The following is a 17,644-nucleotide window of genomic DNA, read 5'->3' as shown; positions in this document are numbered from 1 at the left end:
CCACTTTTTGTGCAGTATTAACGTACCATTCTTACAAACCCCTTCATGTAAATGTACATTCATGTATTGTACATAAGCTGATCATCTACGTTTGTACCTGTAGACTTTACATCACCATGAAGAAAAACAATGTACAATCCAGTCATTGAGTACATTGAGACATCAAGTGATTTGTGATGACGTGGTTTAGTTGGTAGAGCATGGCACTTGCAAAAGAGCATCTATTAAAAAATAATGAATAGACCATTTTAGTTTTCACATTAGAAAAAAGTTGAATTTGCAAAGTATTTCAAGAAACTGTAAAACATATAGGCATATCAAGCACATTTTTTATTTTCCACAAGTATTATCAGATTAACTGTTTTGTACAGATAATTTTCAGACTGAAGTTACAAATGCTGGTAAACATTGCAATACCTTTTTTTTTTTTTTTAAATCACAAAAGTAGTGCACTGGTCCTTTGTTAGTCCTGTATTTGTGGACCGATATAGACGTCTTCAGCGCAGGCACACCCTTTAGCATCGCAATTCATGAAAGGTGCCAGCAGGCTACTGCCCCCCAGGGCTCCTTCAGTACCCTCATGGGAGTTAGATGTTGTCCTACGATAATTTATGAGCCCACCATTTGAGCCCGTCTTCAATTGAGCTATGTGAGCTCTCAGTCAAGACTGCCTTTCTATTGGCTATTGTTTCACCCAAGTGTGTTGGAGAATCACATGCGCTTTCTCAACCTGGTCTCAGAGCATTTCGTACTATTCTCTATGTAAAACCGAGACACTCCATTTAGTATTATGTGATTTGTAATACATTGTAAGGCTGCATGATGCGACTCTAATGATGATTTGAAAAAAGTAACTTGAAAGGCATGAGCGCTGCTTTGTTTTTTTGTGCAGGGCGTACACACTTCATCAGTCTCTCATTCACAATTTGACAAGCACTTGATAATGCCTCAAATTTCCCGGCAGCATCCTTTTTTTGTGTGGCCATTATGCACCCTAAAAGAATCCATGCCTTTTGCGGCCAGTGGTCATTGTGCCCTTGGGCTAAATATAATAAATAATTCCCTTCTCCCTGATTGCTGCGAAGCACCTGTTACTCTCATGGCTCTCCATCACGTGATCGGGTCTTTCTCACAGGCTACAAGTGAAGACAGACACATTGGGGACGCAACTGCGTGCATCCTTATCCAATTCCAAGGTGCATATTGAAGATATTGGAACCTACTATCACCCAGTGTACAGAAGTTGACCTATTCTATTCTGTGCGAGAAATAAATATTTAAAACATGGTCTGGGACAAATTAATACAACCACTAGCATCAAAAAAAACTTGTTTAAACAATGAGGCTGACACAACAGATCAGAACGATTAGCTTAACATGTTGATAAACTATTAGGCTATTTCTTCACATGATAAACGCAGCAATGCGCACACTGCAGCAGGCTATAAGCACGAATGTTCCATTAGTGGGAAAACACCATTATCAAAAGTGACCGCAAATGCAATTATGCATGTAATGCTTTTATTATAATGGTGAATTTTATGGTGAAAACGATCTTCCCCAAACTTGAAACTCACACGCTGCTTACGTATGCCAGTTAGGCTCCCTTCTAAAGCGGATTAATGTGCTTAATTTTAAGAAGTTATTTGGCCACTTTCGTTGTGATACAAACCTTATCAAAACATATAGGCCTATGGGCTAGGCTACATGAGGTGTATTTATATTTACTGCTGTAATTATGTTGGTAACTAATTTATAATACCCCTTAGCCTTGGTATATTGACCATATACCACACCCCCTCGGGCCTTGTTGCTTAAGTATATCAGATGCCTTTTACAATGACAGGTCACGCGGGTACAGTAAGGGTGTGGCATGACTGTAAAATTATTTGATATTAAGCTTTCAATCACATCGCGTGAAGGGGAAGTTACTATCGGTCGTTTGGCGACTCGTTACTCTACTCAGAGAACCGAGGTTACATCAGTAAACCAACGTTTTCTTACAGCCCTCTGAATGGGCAAAGTTAGAGTACCACAAAACTAAACTGCAGTAACCCAAAAGGATACAATTTATGTAAATGAATGCAGGAGAGCTGCTCGAGTTGATCAATCAAATTCAAGTGAAGATTGTTTTCACTGTGAAAACGATCAAGTAGTTGGAAAAACAGGGTTCGGAGAATAACACAGATCAATAGTTAAACTGTACCTAGATTGCTAGCCTTCCCTGGTGGTCTAGTGGTTAGGATTCGGCGCTCTCACCGCCGCGGCCCGGGTTCGATTCCCGGTCAGGGAACAACATGTTTTCTTCAGTCTTGTAACCGCATGCATTTTGTAACACAGCTTGAACAAAGTTATAAAAATCTTTGTTAGTAATTTTCGGACGCATGAATAGACCACCTAAAGCCCGTATAAAATAGATATGCATTATATATTATGCGCATTGTATACCTGTAACAAGAATATTGTTACATGTTTACCTTCTGAAAAGGTAGCTAATCGTTTTTGAAAGGGAAGTGTAGGAATGTATTGAACTGTAATGATGACAAATGATGGGTACAAAAACAAATATAAACTAATAATATAGAAAAAAGAAAAGAGTGGCAAAGAAATACTGCAGCTGATAACAAAGTTACGTGTCCGCCCCCTTAGGTTTATTAGCACAATTATTTATTTACAAGCTCCGGAGCAGAGTGGCGCAGCGGAAGCGTGCTGGGCCCATAACCCAGAGGTCGATGGATCGAAACCATCCTCTGCTAATCTTTTTCACCATCATGGATTGTGGTGTAATTATACATCATGTATTGCGTATGTTATATTAATGATATTTTTAAGGGAAGAGATAGAAAAATGCCTGTATTGTACGTAGCTACATGACTTGTTTCCTATCCACATCGCTCCGGCCAAACGCCACGCCCACTAGCGTTTCTTTTCCACGATGTTGGGGTATGTTGGGGTATGGAGTATGAAGCGATCGCTAAGGTAGCGGAATTACATACAAAGTAGTCCTTATGCAACGCACTTCCACCCGTAAGTGCAAAATGTATGATTTTATCGTTTCAAATGTTTAAAGAAAAAACTGCGCCCAACGTGGGGCTCGAACCCACGACCCTGAGATTAAGAGTCTCATGCTCTACCGACTGAGCTAGCCGGGCCTATCAGCAGTCTATATTTGCAGATGATTTTGAAAGCACGGCGGGAAAATCAGAAAATAAAATATTGCCACATTGCGGTTGCATTTAGTATTACACATTGACTAGGCCCCAATAACAAAAGCTGATTTTCAAACTAACCTGCTGTTCTCACAAAAGAACAGAATAGTTCATAATCGATGCGAATATTTAGTACTACCTTATTGTGTTAAGAAAATATGTTTATTTTGATGTCACTGTCTGTGGCCACATTACTTGCTATTGCATGTGACACAGATTGACAATTATTCATGTCAAATCATGCAAATAAAAAAAAAGGTTATCCTAATAATATAAAAAAAGACATGTCTTGGAACACATTTGTTCATATAATATGCACATGATATTCAATATTAATTCCACATTTCAGTTTCAAATAAAGATACTTTATCTAATAATTGCCTGATTTTTATGTTGGCAATAAAATTACAAGCCCCTTAGTTTAACTACTGTAACAACGATCTGGAGCTGAACAGAGGACAAAAGTGTCACCTGTAAAGACAACTTTCTGCTAATCCCTTTTACATTTCCTTTATATTGTAGTGTTTGTTTTGGAGGTTTGGGGGGTTGTCGGTCTCACATCATTACGATTAGAATGAATTCCCGTTGATGTCTGTGTCAGCAATATTCTATCGTAGATTTTTGAACCATGTCCGTCCAGTCTACTGATTCTAATTTTATGCCTCACACCCCTTCTCCCCCATCTCCACAGACTGACTGCTGGTGCGTCTTGAGGTTGCATATCCAGGCGAAGCACTTCCCACAGTGGCTACAGGCAAAGGGTTTCTCCCCTGTATGGACCCTCTGGTGCTTCTTCAGGTTGCCAGCCTCTGAGAACATCTTCCCACAGGTGGCACACCTGAACGGCTTCTCCCCTGTGTGTACCCTCTGGTGAGCCTCCAGGTTGGACTGACCGGTGAAGGCCTTACCGCAGGCTCGGCACACGTAGCTCTTTCTCCTCCCGGCCGCATCGCAGTGCTGCTGGGCCAGCTGGGCTGCCTGCTGCCCAGCCAGGTTCACCTCGATGTGGGCAAAGCCTTTGGCCGTGGCCCCTCTTCCTGGTGGTAGACCTACCAGGGAGTGAAGGGATTGGGAAGACATACCGGTACTAGTGTTGGTGGTGGAGGTAGTTGGGTTTTCTGGGTGAGTCTGTTGTAGCTGCTGTGCTCTGAGGCGTCGTTGAAGCTGCCGCTGATGTGCTTGTTGAGACGCTCTCAAAATGGCTGCCCTGCTCCATGTGGGATGCCCCTGGATGCCCCCACCCACACCCAGAGTGGCTGTTTGTACTCCCTGATGCCCAGAGAAAGGCACACCCTCCCCTGTGGGCCTGACAGTCGCTGAGAGGAGCTGGGGCTGAGGCTCTGGGTCGACTATGAGGCAGTCTGGATCATTGTCCGTAGTGTTGTCGGTGTAGGAGCACGAGGGACCACCGGAGGGCGATGTTGATGCCGGTGTGTCTGGGGCCCAGCGCGTGAAGAAGGTCTCCAGCTCAAACATTGAGTACTCAGAGCCTAGCGTGTTGGCTGCTCTCTGCTTGCTGAGCTGCTGTGTGGTCTGGGATGGAGGTGTGTTGTCTGATGCTCCCTTGGGCATATTGGCTTTATTACCTAGGCTCACTGCGGGACTAGTGGTTCCAATACCTTTTTGTGAGGAGGACTCTCCAGTACCTGGATAAAGATCATAGAAAAGGTACATGTTTATTGTAAATACTAGTTCAGATGCTCATTCTGAGTTAAAAGACATGGTAAAGGATGATAAGCTAGAGAGGGCTTTTACATGTACACTTTAGTAAGGGTTTCCCAAACTCAGTCCTGGGGTCCCCCCTGGGTGCACGTTTTGGTTTTTGTCCTAGCACTGATTCAAATAACCAACTCATCGTCAAGCTTTGACTATTTGAATTAGTGTAGTGCTAGGGCAAAAACCAAACCAAAAACCAAAGCAGGACCGAGTTTGGAAAACCCTGATTTAGCAGACACTCTTATCCAAGGCGACTTACAGTTAGTGCATTCAACTTAAAGGGGGGCTGAACTGGCCTCGTTTGCCTCATTAAGAAAATAGCTTTTAGTAAACTATTATGAGTGAGGAGGTCAGGGACACTGTCTGGTGGGCGCCGACACAGTTGTCATGCATTCCTGGTTTATTTTCATTCTCCACTTACACTCTGCTGTCATGTCAGGTCCTCCTGTTGCTGTGATACTTCCCAGGTTCTGTCCCAGTCTTAGTGTTGATGGAGTTGATTCAGGAGCTGCAGGCTAGGAAGAAGAGAGGAGAAATAGCCTATGAGATAAACTAAACACTAGATAGATAGCGATCAGCAGAACGCATCACTGCCTGCCCTCCAGGACATCTACAGCACACGGTGTCACAGAAAAGCCAAGAAGATCATCAAGGACCTCAGCCACCCGAGCCACGCCCTGTTCAGCCCGCTACCATCTAGAAGGCGGAGACAGTACAGGTGCATCAAAGCTGGGACTGAGAGACTGAAAAACAGCTTCTATCTCCAGGCCATCAGACTGTTAAACGGTCACCACTAACCGGCCTTCGCCCAGTACCCTGCCCTCAACTTTAGTCACTATTACTAGCTGGCTACCTCCCGGGAACCAGAGCCCTGCACCTTAGAGACTGCTGCCCTATGTACATAGTCATTGAACACAGGTCACTTAAATAATTTTTACATACTGTTTTACCCACTTCATATGGATTTACTGTATTCTGGTCAAGGCTCATCCTATATAATTACTGCTGTACACACCTTTTCTATTCATATACTGTCCATAATGTCTATACACACAATCATATACATATATATTTATATTCCGGACTGTGACATTGCTCGTTCTAATATTTCTATATTTCTTAATCCCTTTCTTTTTCTTTTGGGGAATTTTACATGGTTTTCTTTGTATTGTTAGGTATTACTGTACTGATGGAGCTAGAAACATAAGCATTTCGCTACACCCGCGATAACACCTGCTAAATATGTGTACGCAACCAATACAATTTGATTTAATTTAGAGGTGTTACTGTAATATTCTGTTGCACCCCCTTTTGCCCTCAGAACTGCCTCAATTCGTCAGGGCATGGATGCTGGCCCATGTTGACTCCAATGCTTCCCACAGTTGTGTCAAGTTGGCTGGTAGTGGATCTCTACTCTGAATAGCTTGTTCCATCTCATCCCACAGATGCTCAATTGGATTGAGATCTGGTGACTGGGCAGGCCACTGCAGTAAGCTGAATTCACTGTCACGTTCGTGGAACCATTCCTAAACAATCCTAGCCTTGTGGCAATTCGCAGATTGATACATTGTTGCCATGAAGGGATGCGCCCGATTGTATCCTCAGTGTACTGTAAATCAAAAATATATTTAGGAAAGTCTAATTCACTGTTTTCACTGCAATAAATAATAATTCATTAAAATTAGTAAATTTGTTAAAGACATGTTCCGGTACTGGCGAGTATGTAGTAAGTAATTTTTAAACCTTCCGCTTTGGGCGGGATGTGTCAATGTGTAGTTCATACACGCATAATCTATGAGCAGAATTACTGTTTTACCTCAATTATCCACAAAATCCCTCGTTTTCTGGAAGCTGTGTTGCGCCATTTTCCCTGCATTTACCCCCACGCGGGCCAGCCCCCTAACAATTTGAGTTTCAACCAATAAGCTTCAGCCCCTCGCCATTTGAGTGACAGCTAGCAAGACACACACAAAGTAAAGCGAGAGAGTTCAATGAAGTGGTGCACACATCTGCACATTTGTGATGTAGAACGCAATTTTCCGGGACCACCTTTGGCTCGTGGGTGCTACTTTCAGAACTACTGGCTAAAAAGTATACAAAAGTACCGGAGAATATCTTTTAAGTGATAATTATTTGACTTCCATATTAGGCAAATGTTGTGGATGTGATGAATGCTCTTTAAGATATTGATATTGTGTCACAGTTGAGGAAATTGAATGTCCTGTGATGGAGTAATGTAATGTTAATAACCACATAAATTCATTCATCGTTTTTGCAAAGAAACATTTTAATCTTCTTTTAACATTACAAGATAAGGACATCAATCAAAGTTTCACAGAATTGTGACACAATAGACTTATCCCTTATAAGCGTAGAGCATTTTGGACTCAAAATAAAAAATAGTACCATCACCTACAAGATATTTACACCTTTACTGCTAACAAATATGGTTAATTCAACCCATTTACTGGTTTATGGTGTATGTTGAACCTATATACCTTGGTGTTACAAGGGGAATCAAATATGCACTATTCTCACCACATATTATAATTTTCATACAGCTTTATGAGTAGAAAACAAATAAATATGCTTATTACCATCACCAGCTATAGGACTCCCGGAACACAATCTAATTACTAAAAAGGACTGTCTTGATCAGATAAGAAAAGACAAAATTACCCAGACTACACCAATCTCGGACACTCAGAATTAAAATATTGCTGTCCACGAGAGATTTCACTAACAACCCTTCCCTAAACCCCTTTACTAATATCAATATAGTGTCTATATTAATGATCAAGAGTTATTCCTGATCGTGTGACCTGACCAGAGGAAAAACTCTGGGTCCTATTTTTATCCTATAACTATCAGTTGTTTCTGGTCAGGTCATGTGATTAGGGACAACTCCTGGCCCTAGTTAAATTCTAGAACCATCTGAGTTTTCAGGAGAAAAAAACCTGGCCCTTCTCATATTGAAATAGATGGTTGATATAATTCCCCAGTCTAATCTAGTAGTACTACTGCTGAGGATGATGTCGTAGTACTACTGCTGAGGACGATGTCGTAGTACTACTGCTGAGGATGAGGTCGTAGTACTACTGCTGAGGATGATGTCGTAGTACTACTGCTGAGGATGATGTCGTTTCTGGTGTTTCTTTAGATTGCTAGGGTCGGCAAAGCGTTCCCCACAGAGCGGGCAGGCGTACGGCCTCTCCCCCGTGTGAACGTTCTTGTGGATTTTAAGGTTCCAGTACTGAGAGAAGTGCTTCCCGCACACCGTGCACCCAAACGGCCGCTCGCCCGTGTGGGTTCTAAGGTGCGGTTCTAGATTCGCCGGGGAGGAGAACCCTTTACCGCAGAACTTGCAGAGGTATGCTTTCTTCCTTACCACTTTCTTCCTCCCGCATTTGTACGTCTCCTGACCCCCCTGTGCCTCATCCAACCCCCCCATTCCGACATCATAACCAGCCATCTCTGACCCCTCTCTAGAACCCATAGAACCTGAGAAGCCTCCGGAGCCTTCTACAGTGAAACCCCTGTGCTGACCCATCTCAGAGCCAGCAGGCCCCATCCTCCCTCCCATGATCAGCATGCCTGGGCCTGCTGGGTAGGACAGGTTGAGGGAGGATGGCCCTGGGACGCTAGCGTCACCACAACCACCACTGCCCCCATTGGTCCACAGCGGAAGGGGGTGGCTCTCGTATGACACACGGCCATAGCTGACCTCCGTGGTGTGGTGCCTGGTCGGCCCGGGGTGGTGGTGGGTGTGGTCTGGGGGTGAGTTGTGGTGGGTGGCCTCCAGGGGTAATGCTCCTCCTCTGTAGTCGTCTCTGCTGGACTCCTCCGGCCCTTGAGAAGAGAACACAGCGTCACAATCACACCACTGGCTGTTGTTGAAATCAATGGGAGATTTCACGATGGAGCTAAACTTGGGGAATATCAATGCCATTAGAACATGTTTTCAAAGCTTTATGCTCTGGAACAGGCAGGGATGGATGCAACAGTGTAGTCTTTACATGGGATCTAACTAAACTTGTGTCATAGGTCTAACCCCTTGATTATCAAGCCCTGCCAATACCCACTTTAACCACACACACAGCCCTCCACCCCTGTAGTCTCCACTCACCCTCCTGGATGCTGAGTCCTCCACCCCGTGGGTCCAGATTCTCCACCTTGATCAGCAGGATGTCAGGGTCTCTGTCCTCCACCGCTGCAGACTGGAAACACAGGGACGGACCAGGAATTAGATATCACAATTACTATTATGCAATGAATCGTATTCATTTCTAAAATCACTCACTAGAACTGTGTGACCGGAATAAATATATGGACCAACGATTACAAATCGTGTACATCTTACATGCATGCAAAAAGTATTTTATGTAGCTATAGATGTTTACTGATATGTTATATGCATCTCATTGCATCATTTGACTGGTGAATGGATGTCTGTTACTCAGAACCTCTTAATACTGGGCCTCTCCAATTAAATATAGTGGTTATAGTGACCTTATGGTTTGAGTGATTTGATATTATTTAACAAAGATTAGGTGACTAAGAATTTATTGGAAGATTAATAAACTCATGTCATGCTCAATAATGATTAAACATATATGACCTATTTATGAGTGTTCTTGCAGGTGGTGGGAGATATGTGTGACAGACGTGTAAGCAGCCCCAGTACAGCTTTCCTTATTGGTGAATCGTTTGAATTCCTTCAGCTTTCCTTTGTCCGCCATATAATCCACTATTGCCTATTCATTTCAATAACGACAGAAACCTCAGTGTAGGAATGTATTTTATTCATAATAGTTCCATATGTAGAAAAACATAGAAGAGGCATTGTAATACATGTTTACTATAACAAACTGCCACTCATTCATAAACTGGCATCAAAATAACTTATTAAAAAGTGAATCTGTCCAATGTCAAATATCCCCTTTAGCGTTAGATATACAGAACAATTTTAAATATGTACACAAAGAACCAGCATCATCCTCTCCAGATTTACACTTTAAGGTTGACATTTACCATGAATACCTTTAAATCGGTAGCTTATTGGACCAAATTCACCCTTCCTTAGTCCACTGATATGAAATGTCTTATGTACATAATCAAAACCACCCATCATACCCCAAAACATTTCCACGCGCACCCATCAGGGCACCTGTGAGTTGTGATTCATGATGACTGACCGTAGAGCATTGTTAAGTTTATCTGTTAGTATGACAAATGGTAGGTCACCCCTGATTCATTTTTAAGCATAAGGTTGAATCCTCCTGGCTAGAAACAGTCTGGTTTCTAAAACACAGTGGAAACTTGATTAGCTTAATGAGTAAGGAAAACTACATGAGTAAGTTCGGGCCCCGCCCCTGCTAATTTGTATTCGTATTTATTAGGATCTCCACTAGCTGCTGCCCAGGGGGTGGGCAAAACAGGATTAAAAGAATTCAAATCACAAAATATAAAAAAACAATACATCACACAACTACACATCTACAATATTACAATGCATGTGTGAGTAGAGTGCGTGTTAGCATATGCGCTCGTGTCTTCACAGTCCATGCTGTGCCATAAGGTGTTGTTTATTCTGATACAAAAAAATAAAAAATAGATTTTACAACTCGCTTGAGTTACTTTGATGTGGAAGAGAGTTCCATGTAGTCAGCTGTCTGAACGGACAGTTTGGTGCTTCAACACGTCAATACCGCTCATAAAAGACAAGTAGGGATGCAGTCAATCTGTCCTCTACATTGAGCCAGGAGAGATTGACATGCATGTTATTGATATTAGCGCTCAGCGTACATTTAAGGGCCAGCCGTACTGCTCGGTTCTGGGTCAACTGTAATTGGCCTATGTTCTTCTTTGTGGCACTTGACCATATGAGTGGGCAGTGGTGCAGGTGGGATAAAACTAGGGCTCATGTCCGGGGGATATACGTCTGGATGGTTCCTCTCGTGGTGGGTCTTGAGGTTGCGTATCCAGGCAAATCCTTTCCCACAGAGCTCACAGTGGAAGGGTTTCTCCCCTGTATGGACCCTCTGGTGCTTCTTCAGGTTGCCAGCCTCGGAGAACATCTTCCCACAGGTGTTGCATCTGAACGGCCTCTCCCCTGTGTGGGTCCTCAGGTGGATCTCTACTTTCTTGGGCCGGTTGAACGCCTTGCCGCAGAAGTTGCAGATGAACAGTTTCTCCCGGGCACTGGTCCTGTGGGGGACCTTGCCACCCCTCGTCAGGGGGAAGCCAGTGTTGCCGCCGCCAGTGTTTCTGCCCCCGCCGCCGTGTGTCCACCCGTTCGCGTCGGAAGTCGACGGCATCGCAATGTCATTGGAGTGAGATTGTGATGGGGCGGCCATGTTGCCATGGTTACCCTGGAACCTGCCTCCTCCCCCAAACATTGCAGACATTCCACTGTCGCGACCCCACTTCTCCAGAGGCGCCTTTCCATCCTCCTCCTCCGAGTCGACGTTCAGAACCTCCTCTCGGTTCCCCGGGAGATGGCGGTGGACGGTGACCGAAGCAGGAAGTGGACGGCGGTGCCCGGACTGAAAAGACGCGGCAGCCTCGGCAACTGTGCTGTACGAACAAGATGGCTGCCCAGCCCCAGCCGTCTCTGCCTGGTTGCTCTCATTAAAGAACGAGCCCAGCGGCCCCAGACCGTCCCCTCTGTCATCATCACCACTGTACATATCAAACGCAGCAGGGTGGTGTTGGTGCAGCAGTCCTGAGTGTTGGGGTTCACTGTCAGACTTAAGGAGAGGTGCCGAGCCACTGACCTCCACACGGTGCCTGTTCCTGGGGCCCTGCTGCTGCTCGGGGTGCTGAGGCTGGCTGAGCTGCTCTGGGCCATGGGCTGAAGTGGGTGGATGGTATGTGGAGTCCCCAGGGCCGGTTCTATTGCTGCCTCCACGAGGTCCACACTCCACCACTCCTGGACGAGAGAGGAAGGGAATGAGAGCAGGTTAATAGTTAACTCAAGTCAACGGTATGGCCAGGTTGAGTAATGTGAGAATGGAGTGTTGATGTTGATCAAATGCATGGGGTGAGTAATTGCAGTATCTGCAACACAGCAACCAAAGTTGAGATGGACTAACACACTCACCGTCCTCTCCGATCAGTGGTACGTCGTCTGCCTCTGCGTCTCCAAGGGGATCCTCCATCCTCTCCTCTTTGACCAACAGAGACTCAGGTTCCACAAGCTGCAGATCTGGCGACTGGAAGATCGAAAAGTAAGGAATTAACCGCATAAATACACACCACAACATGGTTGATAATGACCTACTGGTGACTGATGCAGCCAAGTGCTCAAAATGGTTCAAACGGGCCATTGTGTACTGTAGGACGATGCTATAATGGAATATAACGGTGAGCCACCAAGTAGATTTGTTTTCTTGAAGTGTGTAAGACCTTGACAATCAGTATTACAGTTTTGGTTTCTTGAACTTACCTTGTCTCGGATGGGGTTGGGATGCATCTGGGAACTGTTGTGATCATTACTGGCTCCAGGGCCTCCTGACCACATCCCCAGGTGATCTAGTTGTATGTCGTAGACACCACCTACAATAAATAAAATAAATAAACGTACTTGTAAAAGAAATTGCAGGTTGACTCGAGGTCACATTGGCCTAGATGAGCTTTGTCAGATTTCAATGACCAAAACAAAGGTGGGTCCCAATGACTGTATACAGTGAGTGTACAAAACATAAGGAACATGCTGTTTCCATGAGTCTGACCAGGTGAAAGCTATGATCCCTTATTGATGTGACCTGTTACACCCACTTCAATCTGTGTAGATGAAGGTAAGGAGACAGGTTAAAGGAGGATTTTTTGTAAGCCTTCAGACAATTGAGACATGGATTGTGCCATTCACAGGGTGAATGGGCAAGACAAAATATTGAAGTGCCTTTGAACGGGGTATGGTAGTAGGTGCCAGGCGCAACGGTTTGAGTGTGTCAAGAACTGCAACGCTGCTGGGTTTTTCACATTCAACAGTTTCCTGTGTGTATCAAGAATGGTCCACCACCCAAAGGACATTCAGCCAATGGCATCCCAGTGGTCAAAAACGGGTCATTGATGAAAGAGGACAAAGGAGGCTGACACGAATTGTGCAGAGAAACAGATGGGCTATAGTTAGTCAACTGACAGTCCACTACAACACCGGTGCCCAAAGACCCATAAAAGAATGTACAACTCGTTGGTCCGTGAAACGAATGGGGTATGGCAGCTGACGACCTTACAGAGTTCCACTTCTCTCAGCAAAATAAAAGAAACTGTGGTTGCAGTGAGCTAAGGAACGAAAACACTGGACACGGGAGAATTGGAAAAACATTGCCTGGTTGGATGAATCCCGGTTCCTGCTGTTTCACACTGAGGGGAGGACTACGGTATGGAGAAAACCACGAGTACATGCATCCATCATGCCAGGTGTCAACAATACAGGCTGGAGGTGGTGTGGAGTGTGTTTTTATGGCACACATTGGGCACCTTGATAAAAGCGGAGCAACGTTTGAATGCAACAGGATATCTGAACATCGTCGCCAATCAGGTGCATCCCTTCATGTCAGCAGTGTATCCATCTGTGAATAGATTGTTTTCCCAGCAGGATAATGCCACAAGGCTAGGATTGTCCAGAAATGGTTCCACGAACATGACAGTGAATTCAGCTTACTGCAGGAAGGTGTTCCTGTTTTGTACACTCAGTGTAGGTGGCCCCAATGATTGTATATGTGGCCCCAATGGGGGGAAAAAGTCAATATTACACAAGTTGATGGTTTTCCAGTAGGGCTGGGCGTAAAACGTAAAAATGTTGACTAATTCTATAACGCTATTTTAATGTTTGATTAGTTACATTAAATTATTCAGTAATGACAAAAAAATTATGGCAATCGGCAGTTTTCTAACTAATTCTAATTTTTTAGGAGAACTTACCCAGCAGGTTAGGAGAATTAACATAGTAGGTTAGGAGAATTAGGTTAAGGTTAGGAAAACGGTCTCCAACCTTTTTTAGCATGAGCGACTTAGATTATTTTTTGGTAGCTTTCTTACTGGCACATTCTTCACTTCTCTACCCTGCAACCCCAGATCCTTGGTGTACAAGATGTGTTCTGTCAATATACCTTGTAAAACAATGGTTATTATAAACAAGGTAGTTCGAGCCCTGAATGCTGATTGGCTGACAGCTGCGTATTCCACGGGTATGACAAAACATTTATTTGTACTCTTCTAATTACGTTGGTAACCAGTTTATAATACCAATAAGGCACCTCGGGGGTTTGAGGTATATGACCAATATGCCATGGCTAAGGGCTGTGTCCAGGCACTCTGCGTTGCGTTGTGTCGTGCTTAAGCACAGCCCTCATCTGTGGTATATTGGCCAGATGCCACAGACTGTCAGTTGTTTATTTAAGCAATAAGGCCTAAGAGTTTTGATTGTTTTGTATTTTCCAGAATTCTTTTTTTTTTTTTCGTTTTGTTTATACTCTCAATATTACAATTATTCATAGAGAAACAACAAACATTTATGTTCTGAGTCCATGTCCCATCAGAAATAGAGACATACTAAGACAACGTTAGCGTGTAAATTATACAATTATAAATTAGTGCAGGAAATTTATTCAAATCCTGGAAATTAATGCTGTAAATTAACAAATAACTACCGGTATGCAAATGGTAACAATTGGTCGAGTACCAGAGTGAGGCTACAAAATAGGATTTTGATTCTATGTCATGTTCTACAAAAATGACTACTTTACTGTCAGTAGTCCTATTATTTTTGGATGAAGTTTGATAGAACAGTATAAAGCAATCAGAATGGACAAAGTCCATTAAAAACACTTTTATTTACACTTTTTATGCACTACCCAGAAAGCATATTTAGAACTTGTATTATTCAGAACCGTCAAATATCGTCATACCGTCAAAAATAAAAACTATATTGATGATATTTTGGCCATGTCACCCAGACCTATTTTCCAGTGGTATTTATTTATTTTTATCAGCACGGCAATCAAATAAACTAGTATCAGACATGGTATGCTATTACAGTCTTCTTACCAGTTGATGAAGACGACCCTCTGAATTTCTCATTGGTGTTGATATGAACTCTGCTGTTGGGACGGCTGTTCATTGCGCTTTCCCGTAGCCTTCGTTCGGCGTAACCACGGGCCATCTTCAGCTCGAGAAGATTCAGCTTTCGCTTCAAACCTTTGTTCTCCCTTTGGCATTGTGACATTTGCAAACTTACAACCGCATAGTCGTCGTCTACCAGTTTGCAGATTTCTGCCACGGCTGCATTGGCCAATACCTCCATAATGGAAGCTAGCTGTGTCTGGAACGCAAGGCGACTCGACATTTTTGGACGCCTGGCTCGCGAGCACTAAAAGTCGATAAATACAGTCTCATGCGATGTATATTTGATATATTTATTCACGCTCACTTCAAATATCGCCAACGACGAAGTGATTAAACATAAATAGTAGACTAAAACCAGTCGTTTGCTAGCTCTGTAGTTTTAGTTTCTTCTTCTGTGCTACCAGCCTTTCGTCAGCAACAATAAAAATATTTCCGGGTCACGGAAATTTTCAAAATAAAAGTTCCCCACGTAATAGTAGAAAAGTGTAATTAACCTGTATTTATTCACAATATATGAAACATAATTGTCTAAACACTAATAATGATTCATATTTTTTCATATTTGGGGACATTTGCATTAAATGTTGGTTTTAAAATATGTTCCAAGGTCAAATAAATTCCCCCGATACAATACATTGTATGTGAAATACATATTGGCTTAGAGAGAACTATTCTAGTTGCCGACATAAAAGTGGGGTTGGGATTACTCAGCAGTGTCTGTAGAATATGGTGTAATTTCAATATGCCCAGCAACACTTTCTACTCCACCCACTCCATTGGTCCCAATGCAATACACTATAGGCCCATAAATTACATATTGGCTAATAGAGAGAGAACTATTCTATGTGCCAAAGTGGGGTTGGGATAACTCTCCATGGTCTGCAGAATCTATATATGGTGTTATTTTATGGGGACTGAGGTGTAAATACCCAGCAACACTTTCTACTCCACCCACTCCATTCACTGCAGTGCAATACACTGTAGGCCTATAGGTAAGATTAGTTTAAGACACAATGTAAACAATTATGGACTAGCATACCTAAACCAGGGTTTTCCAATTTCCCAAACTCGGTCCTGGAGCTCCCATTCGGTGTACATTTTAGATTTTTGCCCTGGCACTACACAGCTGATTCAAATAATAAAAGCTTGATAATGAGTTGGTTATTTGAATCAGCTGTGTAGTGTTAGGTCAAAAAACAAAACGTGCACCCAGGGGGGGACAGGACCAAGTTTGGGAAATCCTGCTGTTAACGACCTATATAGTTTAACCTAATGATAATGAGCCATTTGCGCCTTTTACACATGTAAATCAGTGCCCCAAAAATGCATATGGCCTGTCTGACAAATAACTTCAATTTACTTTAAATGGAGCCAATCGACACTATACGATACAAATATCAAATCAAATATTGCACTGTATAGGCAGAACAATCTATAGCGTGTCCATAAAACCGGGCTCCAGTCTATTCACTAGAGTCCCTAGAATACAAAACAGCCAATCCTCTCTTCAAGCCTCTTCCTTCAAGTAAACAGATGAGGTCCACCAAGGCCAGATGAGAAAGGCTTGGTAACAGCCAGTGTCAATTTTAGCAGGTAAATCTTGGTGGGGCAATAAAAAAATGTGGGATGCGTACCAGCAAAGCCACTACACCCCACAAAACTAAACAATTCAATAATTGCACTATAACGTGACAAACGGTGCCCACAAACTGTTAGGGACTACATAAAGCTGTCCCAACAGCCGTCCCAACTCCCAACACCTTACCACTGCTACATCTGGCTATCAGCTGAGCCTTGTCTGGCAGCAAAACAGCTAATTCAGCCTCATTTACTGCCTTTAAAAAAAACAAAGCTGAAATTGCTGACTTGCGTAAACAAATGTGGTTTCTACTGACAATTGAGATGTACAAACTATGGCATAAGGGGACGACAAGCGGATAAGAGGCTAATCCGTAATATCAATTAAGACATTAATGAGCGAGCTAGGACGGATGTACTCAACTATAACTATTTGAAAAGTTGCATATCACAGGGGCTATTCGATGCTAATGCAGAACCCCACATGATGTTTTTGTGCTGGTCAAGGGCAGTCAGGTCTGGAGAGAACCAAGGGCTATATCTGTTCCTGGTCCTACATTTTTTGAATGGGGCATGCTTATTTAAGATGGTGAGGAAGGCACTTTTAAAGAATAACCAGGCATTCTCTACTGACGGCATGAGGTCAATATCCTTCCAGGATACCTGGGCCAGTTCGATTAGAAATAGCCTGCTCGCTGAAGTGTTTTAGGGAGTGTTTTACAGCGATGAGGGGTGGTCGTTTGACCGCAGACTCATTACGGATGCAGGCAATGAGGCAGTGATCGCTGAGATCTTGGTTGAAAACAGCAGAGGTGTATTTGGAGGGCAAGTTAGGATGATATCTATGAGGGTGCCCGTGTTTATGGATTTGGGGTTGTACCTGGTGGGTTCATTGATAATTTGTGTGAGATTGAGGGCATCAAGCTTAGATTGTAGGATGGCCGGGGTGTTAAGCATGTTCCAGTTTGGGTCACCTAGCAGCACGAGCTCTGAAGATAGATGGGGGGCAA

General features: G+C 43.4%; 1 protein-coding gene and 3 non-coding genes across 4 annotated transcripts; 2 read left to right on the top strand and 2 right to left on the bottom strand.

The window, feature by feature from the left end:
- Positions 1-2,221: 2,221 nt before the first annotated feature.
- On the top strand, positions 2,222-2,293 carry trnae-cuc. Its single transcript has one exon. It is a non-coding gene; the product is annotated as a tRNA-Glu (tRNA).
- Positions 2,294-2,684: 391 nt separating this feature from the next.
- trnam-cau lies at positions 2,685-2,756 on the top strand. The gene has a single exon. It is a non-coding gene; the product is annotated as a tRNA-Met (tRNA).
- A 323-nt stretch (positions 2,757-3,079) lies between these two features.
- On the bottom strand, positions 3,080-3,152 carry trnak-cuu. Its single transcript has one exon. It is a non-coding gene; the product is annotated as a tRNA-Lys (tRNA).
- A 231-nt stretch (positions 3,153-3,383) lies between these two features.
- On the bottom strand, positions 3,384-15,459 carry LOC120035018 (Krueppel-like factor luna). Its single transcript, XM_038981767.1, has 8 exons — positions 14,979-15,459; positions 12,373-12,482; positions 12,028-12,139; positions 11,702-11,856; positions 9,052-9,142; positions 8,650-8,774; positions 5,347-5,440; positions 3,384-4,855 (listed from the first exon to the last, which is right to left on the bottom strand). The coding sequence occupies exons 1-8, from the start codon at positions 15,274-15,276 to the stop codon at positions 3,873-3,875; spliced, it is 1,968 nt and encodes a 655-aa protein (XP_038837695.1). The 5' UTR covers positions 15,277-15,459; the 3' UTR covers positions 3,384-3,872.
- Positions 15,460-17,644: the final 2,185 nt, after the last annotated feature.

Source organism: Salvelinus namaycush, chromosome 42 (genome assembly GCF_016432855.1).
Source record: "Salvelinus namaycush isolate Seneca chromosome 42, SaNama_1.0, whole genome shotgun sequence".
Taxonomy (NCBI): domain Eukaryota; kingdom Metazoa; phylum Chordata; class Actinopteri; order Salmoniformes; family Salmonidae; genus Salvelinus; species Salvelinus namaycush.
This window is presented reverse-complemented; position numbering and strand designations above follow the sequence as displayed.